This window comes from Etheostoma cragini, chromosome 21 (genome assembly GCF_013103735.1).
Source record: "Etheostoma cragini isolate CJK2018 chromosome 21, CSU_Ecrag_1.0, whole genome shotgun sequence".
NCBI lineage: Eukaryota > Metazoa > Chordata > Actinopteri > Perciformes > Percidae > Etheostoma > Etheostoma cragini.
This window is the reverse complement of record NC_048427.1, coordinates 12252907-12269588: the sequence shown is the minus strand read 5'-3', so window position 1 is coordinate 12269588 and position 16682 is coordinate 12252907. Positions and strand designations below refer to the sequence as shown.

At 40.4% G+C, this 16682-nt stretch overlaps 1 protein-coding gene across 1 annotated transcript; it reads left to right on the top strand.

Annotated features, from left to right (window-relative positions):
* The first annotated feature begins 261 nt into the window (after positions 1-261).
* Positions 262-13671, top strand: LOC117937167 (vesicular glutamate transporter 1-like). The gene is made up of 13 exons (XM_034860945.1): positions 262-784; positions 6216-6468; positions 7014-7132; positions 7234-7348; positions 7462-7549; positions 8172-8258; positions 9211-9347; positions 9860-10009; positions 10186-10318; positions 10956-11066; positions 11284-11411; positions 11892-11961; positions 12148-13671. The coding sequence occupies exons 1-13, from the start codon at positions 723-725 to the stop codon at positions 12438-12440; spliced, it is 1746 nt and encodes a 581-aa protein (XP_034716836.1). The 5' UTR covers positions 262-722; the 3' UTR covers positions 12441-13671.
* The last annotated feature ends 3011 nt before the right edge of the window (positions 13672-16682 follow it).

Genomic DNA, 16682 nt, shown 5'->3' with positions numbered 1-16682 from the left:
TGAACCTGTCTTTTATTTTTATATTATATTATTTTATAAGAATCCCAGGCTATTTAATCTCAAATATATCCAACTAGGAATCATAACAGCATCCTGGGAGCAGCCTGCCCCTCCCCTGTTACACACATACCTGGGAACTCTGATACTATGCTTCGATCGGGAAGTGTTTTGTCTAACTCTCTATCCAAGGCTTGTGCCGGTCCAGGAATAGCCGCTGCTTGAATAGTCAGTACTTACGGCTGGGAGAAAGGAAGTGACATGCTACCTTCCACTCACTACACACAATTTGGAGAGATTAGCGCGCAGGCAGCGGTAATCTGGTTTCAGCACCACGGCCAGAGCAACCGTTTGGCCACGAATCCTGTCGAAAGTTCCCACCTGAGCGGTGTGAACCTAAAGCGGACACCACAGAGTGTGAAGAGGTTAAATTGGACGTTAAAGACTCAAAGTGGGACTGACAATGTGTGCTCGGTGATTTTTAAAGGCAGTTAAAGCAGATTAAATATCACTGTCGCTGGCTACAGATTCCACTGCACAGGAAACTACGGGTTAGGGAGTTAGTCACTAAAATCAAGTTGCTATTTTATTTTGTTGTATTTTTTTAATTTCTTTTTTTCATGTGTGAGTGAGAAACAAGGGGCGGAGGTAGTAGAGGAGAAGGCTGTGCGCTCAATCGGGAGCGCGCAAAGTGTGCACATTGGTCGGATCCTGGAGTCGTGAGGATGGAGATCCGGCCGGACAGGTTTAAGGTCGTGGCGGCCAGGACTCTCGGGAAAATATACGGGTATGTAGAATCTACCTGGGACATAAAACTGGAAAATGTTAAAAGGCTGCAGGTGTTAGTACTTGCAGGTGTAATTACCTTGTGTTAAAAAAAAGAAAGTTTATATTTTGAATTTAGACTGTTATTTTAATTTATAACAGTCTAAAGTGGCTTAAACGTGATTGTATGTGAGTATTTGCCTTTAAAGAGAAGCAAACTGCTCCTTTTGAGATCAAGGTGTCCAGAGGCCTGGGTGAGGCCAGAGTGTGTTTGGATGGCCTGCCACAACATCTGTCCCTCTATGGGCCATTTAATCTGTCACATAAGAATCTGGCATACAAAATGTATCAATTTAAGCAACTGCAGTCATTCAGTGGCTGATGACAAAAACTAACAAATACGGTTTCTGAGCACACAAATGCTGTGAAGCTAAAACCTGAAACCAGTCTCCTAAAGTATCTTTCTCCTTTTGCTTCTGAGGAACAAATACACAGGATTAAGTTTCAGTTTAGGCCCATCGGTGTAAAATGAAGCCTCGGATCAATAGCTGAAGTCCTTTCTTCCTGGCTTTTTCTGCAGTGTTTTCACATTGCTAAATTATGGAAGGCTTGTCACGGTGTTATGTGGAGACTGGCGATTTTGTTCAGTTTCTTCACAAAGTATGTTTTACAAGGTTGGCCATTCTTCTAAAGAGAGTTAGGCCTACTATTTGTTTAGTGTAGGCCTACGTTTGTAGTGTTAGTGTTATTCTGTCTCCCCTGTCATTATGGGACAGCTTAAGGACACCTTCATTAACAATCAAAGGCTTCAACTTTTCAAAAATAGTCAAATTTATGATGATGGACTGATGGGTTCATGGTCCACGCTAATATGGTATAAAATAGGTCATTTTTGGCATCATGCGGCATTTTAGACCAACTAGACACATGCGCAAAGAATTGAAGTGTGAGTCTTTGAGAACTTCCATAGCTCTGCTTTACAATCAGTCCTAATGGCAATAAACTGTGTATTCTGTGACACAACTTATTCTCAGAGAAAAGGTGTGTGAAGTAATCAGGAGTCGGGCCAGTGATGGATATCTGAACGCGAGGAGGCATTGATGAACTTCCCTTCTTCCTCTTGGGATTTGATGTAGTTTCTAAACACTTAAATCCTCTCCAGAAATAGTCTCTGCTTGTCCAAGCTGTCGGCCCACGTAAATCCCTGCATGTCGTACACCTTGCACACCTCTCTCTCTCTCTCTCTCTCGCTCTCTCTCTCGCTCTCTCTCGCTCTCTCTCGCTCTCTCTTCCTAAGTAGCCCGACAGCTCGTCATCTTGTCCCTTCCCCCTTCAGGGCACCTCATAGCCAGGATTAGGCCACTCCACCCACGGCACAGAGCCCGCAACGGCCTATAAGCTTTCATTTCCGTGGAGCGCACGTGCTCTCAGATGTTTCCTTGGTACCTTGCTGCCGTGCGTAATGGGCACCGGCCCGTCCCCCGGTGCTGCTCTCTGCACGCAACATGCAACACATCCTTAACGGGTTCACAGAAAGCAGACGTAGCTACGTTGACTTACAGTTGTATTCTTTATTTTTTTTGCACGGAGTTGTATCCGTTGTTTTATTTGTTTTTAATTGTTTTTCCCATTCGGTCGTGTTTCTATTAGTTATAGCATATTCTAGTCCTGTTAGTTCCATTCATTTCTTTTTGGTTCTGTCTCAATCTATTAAGCTGTGCCATATTGTCTTTTCCTATTAAGCTATAATAGCGATTAAATCACCTGAAGTTGTGTCAACATAAGTGAGACCAAACAGAAGCTCTATCCCACTGAGGTAGAGCTCATAAAGTCACCTGTCATTTAGCTATTTATACAAGGGATGTAACACCAGGGAACAACTAAAAATGCCCCTCAAATTGTCTGAACCCCAAGGGGAAATGTCTTGTTTTGTCCAAACAGCAGTGCAAAGCCCCACAAGATAAATTGTTAGTACGATAAATTCACACTCACCCTTGAGAACTCTAAACAAGAGAATGTTTGAATAGTTTTTACGTAACAATGACTTCAATTACTAATCAATTATCAAACTAGTTACCAGCTGACTAATGGTTTCATTGACTAATGATTGCAGGTCAAATCTATGTACTGAGATTTATAAATAAATAAATAAATACTGTGCAAGTCCCCTTTGTGCTTCCTGCATCTCATTCCTGAATCTTTTTTTTTATCTAAATGACTTATCCTCAGTATAACAATTCAATTCATTTAACTAATGCAGATGATCTCCAAAGTGTACTTCAGTTGTGTGACTACAGTGTTCCTAACAGTCCACACATGATATTCCAACAATTGAAGTCCAGCAGGAAGTCCTTCGTAGTAGTGTCATTAAAGGAGCTTTTCAACCTTTAAACAATCTTCCCCCAGTTATTTGACTCTCTCTGATCCAATCAATGATTCCAAGCTGTTGACTCAACTGTGAACCAAGCTGCTGAACCACCCAGACCTTTGTCCTTGACGTATGAACTAAGAGATTAACTCAGGAATACTCACTTAGAATAGGTCATGGGAATTCAACTTTCCCATATTCCTACATGATTAAAAAAACCAAGCACTGTTTTAATTGGCTTGAATTATTTCACAGAAGTGTCGTCATGGTGTAACCAATACAACGAAAAGAACGTCAGATAGCTTGTGAGGATTACAACGGCTTTTCTTTAACTAAGGGTCAGTCATGAAAAGTTACTGCAGCAGATGCAGTATATGTGAAATCCATGTGGACATTCTCTGGATACTGCAAAATAAATTGGTGTTGAAGAAAAAGGAAATGTTGCGAATTGTGTGCGAGGCTGTGCGTGAGCCAGGGGAGTTGACGATAAAAGGCAGGGTTGAAGATGAAGAGGAGACAGGAAGAATGAAGACAGAAGCCCGCCCAGACAAAAATAGTCCAAGAGAGCCAGAGATATTAATAATTCAAGAGTGAGAATCATTAATACTTGATCAGTGTCGGAGACTGTTAGAACCTCTGCTTACAGTAACTAATAAAGCATGTATGTTGCATAACTTTGCAACTGTTATTTTACTGATGTAGTACTGTTGGCTGCTCTGAAAAAGAACACAAACTCCAGTCTTTTTGTCACTCAATATGTTAGTATCCATGTTTCAGTCTCTAGGGGAAGTACATCTTCTGCACCTAGATAGATGCAATAATGGTTGTATAAAGAGCAGCCGGTGCTTTTCTTTCACCATGGTGTTTCAGAACTGTGATTGTCCCTGTCCCCGGTGACTTGATTTAGCAGGGACATTCTGGTTTAGGACAGGGTTTGGTAGAACACATAGAGGAACAAAGTCTCACACAGCTGAGAGAATAAACCAGTTCTGTTCCTACCTTAGTTGGAATGGGCTATGTTAAGATGTTTAGTAGGATGTACAAAAAAGTAAGGCTATTTTTGTACAAACAATGGATTTTAAGGAGGTGTGTTGCCCCAGTGGTCTGCATCAGTTTAAATCTCTGCACTCTCTCTGCACCTCCAACCATCTAATGAGGTAAAACAAGCTATAACATTTTGGAAATAAATAAGGTAGCAAGGGAGTTTGCTAGTTTACTGCAAGCTACATTGCAGCTTTTTTTCTTTAGTTAACATTGCGAGATAGGGCACGGCTCTGCCGGGGGTCTGCACAGTCCGAGTGCACTTATGGTTTAAGCTGTGGTTATTTGTTTTTGTTTGAGTACATTTTGTTGTAATGGGGTTTTTCTTGGTTGGCCTGCAGTTTTGACTTTGGCAATTGTGTCAAAATTGGCAAACAGAACAGCATTACACTGTCAGTGGAAGCGGGACTCACCATGAAACACTGACCTATAACATTGTTTAAATTCAGTACGTTTGTCCCTGAGGATCTGATAATAATTTGCCAGTTTTCATATGGTTATATGATGTCAATCTCACATACAGTATTCAGTCTACACTGTTCTTCCAGTTACAGTAGAGATTCTAAACCCAACCATGATGAACCTTCCCAATGGCTGCTGTGGGAGCAGAGAACTGTTGGTGCGCCCCGGTGGATCAGTTGCAATAAAATCATAATGCACTTAAATGTGGTTCAGTTCTAGCCCAGGATCCCAGTCCCATTTTCTGTACTGTACAACCAGCTATCAAATAAAGTAGTCTATAAAATATACCCCCATCCCCCAATCCAAGCATTATTCATGCTCTGCGCTGTTGGGTGTTGTATATTGGCTGAAAGCTGGAGGGCTGAGTGGACTGATACACACTCTTTCGTACCGTTTGTATCTCTCTATGGTGGTTGTGAATTACATTAACCAGAGTAAATGAGAGGAAGTAGGGATATTTGCTTTTCACTTTTACACGTAGATAACATACATATGTATATTAAATAAAACTGTGATATAAAAGGGGCTCTATGCTGCATCATCTGGACCTGCGGTGCTCGAGTCTGAACTGAGAACTCAGCATTGCACATGTCATGTTTTATAGAAGACCTGCTGCGTTAAGATACATTTTTTATGCCTGTTAGACTGGAGGCTGGCAGAGGTCGTGGTTTTTCAGGGTTTCTCAGCAAGCCATATGGATGTTATAGACAAAAACAGAAAAAAAGAGTAGAGTAGTTAACCTTGTTTGAAAGGAGAAGAGTGGCATGGATGTACTCACACTGTACTCCTCCCTGTCGGCCAGTTCTGTCAGGAGATGGATGCTTGCAAAAACAATACCTGATATATTAAAGCCTGGAGAAGACAGGATAAGTCAAAGTTATGTCAGCAAGCTCCAGTAGTGGAAGGCTGACAGATAACTTTGCTGACTGTCTCTTGTTAAGATACTAGAGTTACCCGTCAGACTGACAGTGAAGGATTGTCTGAACATCTTTTATGAAGCCAAGCTGTCAGTCTACATGGACAGGATCTGTTTTTAGGGCAGTAACTAGAGTTTAAAAAACCTGGGCGGGTCACCGGCTGACTGTTTGCTCTTAAAGAAAATCCACAATATAAAAATCTAAGAGTAAACTACATGTATTTTCCTTTTGAGAGCTCAATAACTGTTATAAATGGGCAGTTGAAACATTTTTTATAAAACAAATATATACAAATAAGTTGTTGGATCAGCAAACAGTACACTGACTATTTGGTGTTTTCCTCAAATGTTACTTTGTTTTGGTGTGTGTTTGCCAGGTTGCTTCTGTGGTAAGCTATCTTGTTAGGGCAAGGGTTGCTATGCAACATTGCAAAGAGATGTTTCAAGTGATAGATATCCCAGACAATCACATCAAACTACACAAGGAGTAGTAGGAGGAAGGACCCCCTCAAAAACAAGATGTCACATCTCAATGGGTTATTCCTAATAACGAATTTCCAATATACACAAGGTGACAGAAGAAATATACAAAGTACACATACAGTACTTTTACATATTACGTTTTCCATTCCTTCCCTTTTGGGGTTTCCAATCCCTTCTTAACAGAGCTCTTGAGAAGAAGCAGGAAAATGGCGAGACGATCGAGTTGTCGGCGGAGGGCCGGCCGGAGAGGGTGGAAGAGAAGGAGATGCCCGTAGTGGACTGCACATGCTTCGGCCTGCCCAGGCGCTACATCATCGCCATCCTCTCCGGCATCGGCTTCTGCATCTCCTTTGGTATCCGGTGTAACTTGGGCGTGGCCATCGTCAGCATGGTCAACAGCCACACCGTCTTCAGAGACAACAAAGAGATCATAGTGGTGAGTGGCAGTGGACGAGGTGGGACGTCCACGTCAGCAAGGCAAAATAAAAATGATTATAATGTCTAGACTATTTATATAGATGATAAGGGACACACTATATTGCCACAAGTATGTGGTGGTTTCCTCAGATTTTTGTGCACTTCCAATGTTGCATGGGGAAAGTCCTTTCCTATTTCAAAGTGAGGAAGAAGAAATGATTTTACTAGTTTACAGTCTCTTACTTATTAATGATGCAAATGGAAATGGTCAGGTCAAAAAAAGGATTTGGTCATCCTAAAGTCTGTCAGTCAATGTTCCAGTCAGTGGGGTCATCAGCGTTAAAGTTTGACACAGCTAAGGGATGTGAAGGAAAGTTGCGAGAGATCAGGGGTCGAGCACATGCCCCAGGGAGACCAGTGATCAGTCACATCAGTTATCTTGTTTTGATTGTTATTCTTTCAGCTGTTCTGTTTCGGCAGAGAAAACATCACCTCGGTATGTTTCAGGGATCAAACTCTTATTCAGGTGTATGTGCAGATTGACAATGTTTTGCCTCCCAACAGAAAGCTCAGTTTGACTGGGATCCAGAAACAGTGGGAATGATTCACGGCTCCTTCTTCTGGGGATACATAGTAACCCAAATCCCAGGAGGCTTCATCTGTCAAAAGTTTGCAGCAAACAGGTCTGTTAATCAGCTATTAAAGGTGTGCAAGGGATAACTGCACATTTAGTGTATGTACTGTACTGAATGTATCTTCCTGTCTCTATTCTTTCCTCTTCCAGAGTGTTTGGCTTTGCTATTGTGGCCACGTCTTGCCTGAACATGCTCATCCCTGCAGCCGCGCGGGTGCATTTCGGCTGTGTTATCCTTGTCAGAATATGTCAAGGACTCGTGGAGGTGATTAACTCTGTAGCTTCCTTATAAACACAAGAAATGGGTAACAAGAACAATGTATATTTACATTTTAATAGGCACCTTTGTCATAGTGTAATGTTTTCCCTATCCTGCAGGGGGTTTCATATCCAGCCTGTCATGGCATTTGGGCAAAATGGGCACCACCTCTTGAAAGAAGTCGCCTGGCCACAACAGCCTTTTGTGGTGAGTACCTGTTTCTCTTGTTGTTTTCACTTTAAGAAAACATATCTAGTTTAATACAACCACAATTAGAGATGAAACTAGTAGTCGATTGACCAATTAGCTGATTCACTACTAGCAACTACTTTGATAATCGAGTTAACGTTTTCAGTTATTTTCCAAGAAAAAATGCAACCAACATTTGATGGATCCAGTTTCTCAAAAGATGATTCCAGTCAGAGAACGCAATTTTTCACAACTGTTTGACATGCTACAGAGGACACAGTTAAAGGCCCCATTTTGTAAAAATATAAATACTGTGAAAGTCTCGAATTTCTCAATCCACGAGCCGTCAGGGCTTCTGTACAGTTGGGATGTCTATGGGTAGAAAGTGTCGGTACTGTGCTGTTACAATCATTCCACCATCTGCAATGATGGGACAGAGACGCCAAGCGTGTAGATTTGCGACCAATCAGAGCGGACTGGGGCTTTTTTGGAATGGGGTGTCAAGAGACAGGGATCAAAACAGAGCGTTATAGATATAAGGTGAATACAGGTATATCAAGACAGACATAATGTGTTTTTAAGGTTGCCAGATTAATTAAAATGAAGTGAAATTGCAGCCCATGTGTCTTTTTTTTGCTAGGATCTTATGCTGGTGCTGTGATTGCCATGCCATTAGCTGGAATCCTAGTCCAGTACTCAGGATGGTCATCAGTCTTCTACGTCTATGGTAAGAGACCCTAGACCTTTAGACTCGAGGTGAAGAAAATCAAAAGTACAGACTTTACACAGAGGCTACCTTTTTCCGACCAAGCCATAACTTGGGAAACTGCACATTAACTTTCGTAACTGAAAGCACCTAATTAGGCTATGACTGATTTCAATAGTTGTGTAATGACCAGTGTTTTAGTCAAGACCATGTAAATCAAGACCAAGTCATCACCAAGAACAGTGTATTAAGACCAACACTTTTAAGGGTTGGTGCGAGTAAAGTAGGAAAAGTCTAACCAACCAGTATATACACAACTAGCTTATATGTACAGCTTATATTTCCTGAACCACTTTGTGTGAGGTGTGATTAGATTTCTGAAGAGTTTGAGGCTAGCTTGCTTCACTGGTGTCACTTACAGTTAGCGTACCTTTCTTTATGGTTCCTTTCTAAGTGCTGAAAAAAATTTGAGGTGGTCCCAGCTGTCTCAATCAGTGTTACATTGCAGAGTTTACACACTGCTGCGTTTTCTATTACATTTTGTTTTGCAAATAACCTCCTTACGGTTTAAGTAGCCATATTATAATTTAAAGCCGGAAGTTTTACATCCAATCACAGTAATGACCTTAACACATAAATCAGACAATGCACAGGCCAGGCAGTTTAGGGATCTCCCTGCAGCTTTGGTCTTGACCAATTTTGAAATACAATCCTGAGCCCTCTTCATCTGAGACTGAGACAAGACCCACTAAAAATGTGGTCGATTCAGTGACCGAGACTTTCAAAACCCAGATCTTGAGTACTACACATTAGTGTAGACACATGAATCTAGCATTCAATTCAATCCCAGTCCGTACCGGGGCAGAATCTACAGTCAAGGTGTCTCCTTTCACAGCTTGTTCTTTCTAGTCTTTCTTTCTAGTTTTGACTCCTAAATTACTCCTCTTTCTCCTTCCTTCCCTTCTCCCCACAGGAACTTTTGGCATCATGTGGTATTGCTTCTGGATCCTGGTGTCTTATGAAAGTCCAGCAGCCCATCCCACTATCACTGAAGAGGAGCAAAAATATATTGAGGAAAGCATTGGGCAATCGTCACAACATGCAGTAACGGTCAGTACATAGAGTAGATTTCTCAGGTACAATAAGATGCAAACACTGCATCACACCACGTTAGCTGATGTTACCAGCACAGATGTATCTGCTCTGTAATTTACATTTCCCTCAATCGAAGGTGAAAGCACATTTTTAGTTTTATGCTAAATGTTGAAATAAGGACAAAATTGCAAGTAGATTTGAAGGAAGAGTGTAGAGATGGGAAACAAGCAGAGCTTTATCAGAGAAATAAGGGGGGAGCTTAAGAGGGTGTCAAACTTTATCATGAGCTGATTCTAATAATATTATAAATGAAAGAAACACATAGATTTTGAAAGTTTTTATCATCTTCTGCTCATTTGTGCATGCATTCATGCATTCAATTTGCTCCACCCATCCTCTTGTTGTGTGTCCTGCTTTTTTAACAAATAAAGTGGTCATTAATTCAGTTAAACAGCATTTTATTTGTTGATTCTTAAGAATTCCATTTCAATACAGTGAAATAAGTCATGCATTTTTCTTTGTTAAAGAAATTCAACACACCATGGAGGTGCTTCTTTACGTCCATGCCAGTGTACGCCATCATTGTGGCTAATTTCTGCAGAAGCTGGACTTTCTACTTGCTTCTCATCAGCCAGCCTGCATACTTTGAGGAGGTGTTTGGGTTTGAGATTAGCAAGGTAACAGAAACCAGATGTACTGCACCAGAAAAAATACAAACGTTTCCTCAAGTACAATAACATGACGCTGCTGAGAAAAGTCTGCTTTCTGTGTTTATTTCAGTCACCATAGGCTATCCTCAGAGGTCTTAAATCTATTACAGAACATATTTATATTTATTTTGTTCTCTCTCTAGGTGGGCATAGTTTCTGCACTTCCTCACCTTGTCATGACCATTATCGTGCCCATTGGTGGCCAGATTGCTGACTATCTGCGCACCAACCAAATCATGACCACCACTAATGTCAGGAAACTTATGAACTGTGGAGGTAAGAAAGGGCCAAAGAGAAGTGAAAGCAAAACTAGATTTGCAGATAAATGCAGTACACAAGAAATGTAGCTGACTTGCTGTGCTCATAATAGAAGGAAGTTTTCTTTAAAGACTTTAAAACTAGAACCATAATATAAAAAAACGTACTCAAACTATGATATACAGTATAATGCCATTTCAGAGCTTTCTCTGAATATAATTAGTTTTTGTAAGTGTCCCATTTCTAGTCACAAAGCTGGTTTAGTCATGTGATGCTGATAAACTGCACAGTAACTCACTGGCTAATTATGGAGTTAACTACAGTATTTAGTCATCTATGTAAGAAAACATTTGCTGCATAAGGGAAATGATGACTCACTGTAAATGCAAAAGCCTCTGTCTGCTATTTTTGAACTACACCAAGAAATCGATAGCAAAGTGAAATGGAGAAGCGTACAGTGTACACATCACTTTTCTGCAAGCTGTCAGGACAGTGGGGAGAGGTTAGTCAACAGCATTTCATGAAAAAGGAGAAGAGGAAACTGTCAAGAAAAATGGCTTCAAGCTGACTCAAAAAACATCTTGCATTGAGACTTAATGTTATCCATTAACACATTAAACTCATTCTCTGTTTCTATTCTATTGCTCTACATAAGGGTTTGGGATGGAGGCAACCCTGCTGCTGGTGGTGGGCTTCTCTCATACAAAAGCTGTTGCCATCACATTCCTGGTCTTGGCTGTGGGTTTCTCTGGCTTTGCAATTTCAGGTGAAACCATGTTTTTTTTTTATTCTTACTGTTCAGGACACTTTCTGTGTCAATGTATCTACATTGCCCCCATCAATGTCAATAAGACCCTTTTTATCATCTTGTTCTTTTAAACCTTTTGGCCACGAATACTACTATAGAATTTGTAAAGCTTGTGAATATATAACCATTTCCTATAATTTTATTCAATAATATTGTATTTATCCTTCCTCATAAGGTTTCAATGTCAACCACCTGGACATTGCACCGCGCTATGCCAGTATCCTTATGGGTATCTCCAATGGTGTGGGCACTTTGTCTGGTATGGTTTGCCCACTTATAGTTGGTGCCATGACAAAGCATAAGGTAAACATGTGTGTTGTAAAATACACGCTAAAATACATTTCTGTCCTCAGTTTGTTGTGTGAGGGTGTGTTTCTGCTTATTTAAGTCAACAGTGCATCTCTACCTGACTTTGGTAATAGGAAATGTTTCTAAAACAACAGAAGAGGTTCCGCTTCCACAAAAAGACTTCTTTTAAATATTGCCATTTTGCATTTCCAACAGTCTCACAGGGAGAAACAGGGGGATCGGATCAATATTCATTTCATTTTGCACTGAAAGTAGCTCAATCGAACAGAGGTCAAGCCAGAAGTAAGGTTAAATCTCAAGGTGTTTAAGCATTTTATTGACCAAAGTAAAAGGTTTTCAGGGTTTAAGGAAATGTATCGGCACAATATATCGGCAAGTCTCTCTTTGATTGGTTTGATTTAATGTGTTGAACACAAACGTTTTTTCATGCTAATGATTGCTTCCCCTTTTTTTCTTCTGACTCTCCTTGGATAGACGCGGGAGGAGTGGCAGGGGGTGTTTCTTATCGCTTCGCTTGTTCATTATGGAGGTGTCATATTCTATGGTGTGTATATTTCCCTCTTTATTTCTGTTTCCACTCATTCCTCCATAACCAGAGCATTAGGGTGTTTAAGTATGCAACAATCTGTACATTGTTCTTTGTGCAATCTCCTGAAGATTGTTTGTCAAAAGTCTGAATACTCCACGAAAACTCTGTATCTTACGGACTGATAATGTCTCTGGGCTGCAGGTCTCTTTGCATCTGGAGAGAAGCAATATTGGGCAGAGCCGGAGGAGCTGAGTGATGAGAAATGTGGCATCCTGGATGAGGATGAGCTTGCAAACGAGACAGAAGAGCTGTATCGCACAACTGGCGGGGGAGGCTACGGAGCCATGAACCAGGGAGGGGATCCCAACGGCGCCGGAGGCATGGGGGGAGGAGGAGGCTGGGTCTCAGACTGGGACAAAACTGAGGAGTATGTACAACCAGCCGGAACCAATAACTACCTTTATGGAGGCGAGGGGGACCAAGGGTTAACATAAAACCAGCAGATCTTCTGCCCATAGCCTTTAGTGAGGCAGAAACAGTACATCAACAGCGTGGAGTTTCACCTAATGGCATGAAGAACTTTGAAAGTGCGGATTTAAAAACGAATGTGGGAGGGGACCATTTTCAACAAGTCTGACTGTGTTATCTGAACAAAACTGAATTCAAAGAGACTCCACAGTGGAGGTGAAGACATTAGTAAATGTAAAATGTGTGTTTGTGCATTTCTGTACCTTGTGTGACAATTTAAATAACTTAATTTAGGACTCTTCGCCCTCTCTGCAATCTGTTTTGGGGGCGGCTTGTGTTTTAGGCCTGCTGTGGCTTTTTTGATGTTTATGGACTGTAATAATTGTAGAAATTTCTATATTATCCGACAGGATTTCATTTGTATGCCTCTAACTTATAATTTAATTATTACAAATCCTTGGGCGCACATTAGATGCAAGCGCAGTTCTACTGTTGGGTGAAAACCTGTTGAGTTTGATTAATTGGGTTTAAAAAAGGTTTCATAAATAGTTGTTGAAATTCCGCAAGCAGAGTATGTCGATCCATTGAAGTTAAAATTGGGGAAAAACAACACTGGAGCTACAAGGTTTTCACACAATGTTATGAAAGCTTTTTTTTTTTTCAAAAACAATGTTTTGTCCTTGATGTGCACACTTTTAAGAAAACACGTAACTTGTGCCAATACAACAAAATATTTAGCTCTGTAGTATTGGTTTACTCATCCACTGAGAAAATATTTGAATATAATAACACTTGCAAATGTTACTGTACACAGCTTTCTGTGATGTCTAAATGGCCCATGCTGATATTTTTAGACGTGGCATTTTGATTTCCAAAAGAAAATGTGCAAAAATGTTTTATTTACTAGGTCTCGAACCAGTCTGCCTGTTGACAAACTGGGGAATAAAAATGCCTCGTATAGTTTAGAGACACTTTTATGAGGTCTCCTTGAGGCCGTTTTCTTCACAATCCAACAACCTTCACACATGCCAGTCTCTCCTCTCTGTCACGGTCTCTCAAGGCCCAAAAAACACTGTGGCAAGGCTATGCCAATTATGTAGCAGAAGTCCAATTTGAAAACTGATATGTTAAATTACAGTAAATAAAAGATCAATCATCAATAAAAGGTTGATTATGGACATCAACACAATGACATTCCGTCTATGAAGATTAATTTATGCATTCAGGTAATTGTAGTTTCAACAAAGCTTTAATTAACAAACACTACATTAAAAATATAGAATACAGATGTTCCAATGTTCATTCAAACACCTTCATCAGTTGTTAAGTGTGCATAGGAAGTAACTCTGGTCTTAATATACAAGGCAATCACATGATGATTTCAAGCACATGAGGAATTTGTTTTACTTTTGTTAGTAGATGATCCAATTTTCATAGCTATAGCCCCCCAAAAAAGGTATACGATTGAAACAAAAACTTATGTAGATAGGGCTGCAACTAACAATTTTTTAATTGTTGATTAACTGGTCGATTATTTACTCGATCAATTGATTAGTTGTTTGGTCTAAAAATGTCAGGAAGCTCCAGCAGCTCTAGATCATGGAACAGTATCACTTTGGCTGATACTGTTCATTGAAAGGAGTAGTTCACTGATAGATTAAATGTTAGGGTTTTTATTGTTTTACTCATTTTTCATGAATTTAAATTTTTTTCTGGATTGTTAACTAAAACTGAGTATGTAAAACTCATGTACACGTGGAAAATATTGTATAATAAAACCTAGAGGTGATCATTCCTGTACAATAATTATAGTTATTATTAATATGCAGTTTATTCTTGTGCATTATTCCAATTGTCATGTTGTAATGTTTAATATTAGTTGCTTAAAAAAAACGATTACAGCTGAGTTAGATTTTTAAGCTTTATATTTATTTTTTCAGCACCTGTTTTGTCTTGATCAATTCAACTTTTCTTGTTTTCACGTATGATTTGGGCACTGAAATGTAGGTCTATAAACCTTTGGATACATAGTTTCATGTTACAAAGAATGCTGTACTCCACTCCAGACAATGTGTCAATCACTGAGATAATCTATAAAAGCATGAAAATGAAGAAGAAAAATAGATTATGATGGCACTAGAACAAGGGACTCTTCCTCAAAAGCATGGTATTATCCTGCATCCGTCTGCCAGTGAGAGAAATAGTAGTTACCTGGACGTAACTCCAGCTCTTCTAACAGGTTTTACCATTGGTTTACCACATCAGATCTCCACCTTGGCACCCTGAAACTGATCTTTGCACTAGCTGCCCACTCAGGAAGTAGCAACCATAGTCAACCAGTTAACCATAGTCCTATCAACCAAAGTTAAAATGCCAAAACAAAGAAAGCAGAAGGTGACCTAAACCTGGCTGCAATTAGGGACATCAGGCGGAATTTCTGGCAACACTTAAATAATCCCGGAAATGGATTGTGGACTAGGGCTATGTAGGCCTACATAGCCTACATTATCTTACATCCTGGTAGGGCTGCAAAAAAAGTATGGAGTATTAAAAAATGCCTTGTCATTTAATACCCAGTTTCAATACCTAAGGTGTAAATATTATCAGCGTCAGCTACATCCAGGTAACTACAATTTCTTTTTTGTACTATGTACTCTAATGGCCTTCGTTCACCGGCGGCAAAGGATGTTAGGGATGTGATGGAGGCTTCTACCAGCTGGTTCCAAATCTGATCCCAAACAATCCAGACCCAACTGCTGAATGGGCGAAAGACGTCAAGTGGAAGTCACTGAGCACCACGAGCCTATGGGTGCCACAACCCAACCGTAGCCTACACTCCAGGGTCGGAGCAAAAAATTACCAAAAGGCATCAATTGGACTCAGATGGTGCCTTCATAAAAGTTTCACCAAGCACAATCATGTGCAGCAGCCCATGGTGCACCACTAGGTAAGCAGCTGACATCAGTCGGCCTCTACCTGGTGCCTCCTGCCAATTAAGGCAGGACAAGCTGTCCAGGTAGCAACGTGTTCCCATCAAAATAGAGAGTAACGATGATACAATTGGTACAACACGATACCTGTATATAATAGGCTATATATGTATGTATATATAATATAACGCATGACTAATTAAATTTTGGTAATATTATAGTCGTTACAATCTCAGTAACGCGAGTTACAACGCATTTTAACGCAACATTTCGTGGTGTTTTTTTCTTTTGAAAATTCACTTACACCGCGAAACAGTACAGGTACTTCAGCATTGACAGCACGTGTGTCCGAGCTGCTGACACAGAAACATGTCGGGAATTAAGGCTGAGGCTTGCTACACATAATTTCATTACATTTTATCAGCCGTGGAGAGTAACTATGCCTGTAGTGGAGTGGCTTCAAATGACGACCGTGTTTTTTACTGTAACCATTGTTGAGTTATAAAAAAGTTATAAACTTTGTATGATGCAGCCAGGATAGGATTAAGAAGCATTTGGTCTGTTAAGAGGTCAGGATGGGCCTTTTTCTTGTACCTCACCTACCCCCTCTGTCTCTTCCAGATAAATAGAACTGAAAACTATTTAACATATAGAAAGAACCCGATTGTTTCACACCAGGAAGTAGCCTTATGTCTCCTGTCCCCTTGGGTCCTGGTCTAGGCTAAGACAATACAATGCTAATTAAACTCTTGATGTTAGTTTCACATTTACACAACAGAACCTTTTGTTCTGGAACCAAAACGAGCCCCAAAGGTGCAGTATTAGAAGGCAAGTTGTCATTGGTCAGCAAAGATGCACACAGCATGTTGTCATGACAACATCGGACCAATGAGAATGGATTTGAATGTGCCAGGTGAAAAAGAACCGCCCAAAGGTGCAGGACATAAATCAGAGTGTTTTAGGGATTTTCATGACTGCTTTCACGTGACTCCGTCAGGGGGAAGCGTGGATCCAGTCCGCTGCAAGCTGCAGGGTATTCATGTTTGATGTGTCTGATCACTGGTTTCACGTGACTCCATCAGGGGGAAGCGTGGATCCAGTCCGCTGTCGGCTGCAGTGTTATTAGGTTTGTCTGTATTGTCTTTGTGTCTGATTGTCTTTGTCTTATCATCTTCATCACTGCTGTTGCATTAAACCTTTTCCTAAATTCTCAATTCGACCCTCAGCCTCCTGTCCCTCAGAGATCCGAACGAACGCGAAGTTAGTTATAAATTTCTAACACCATTTATCAGTATATTGCAGTTTTTCAAACTAGATAGTGAACAAATTAAACTTGAC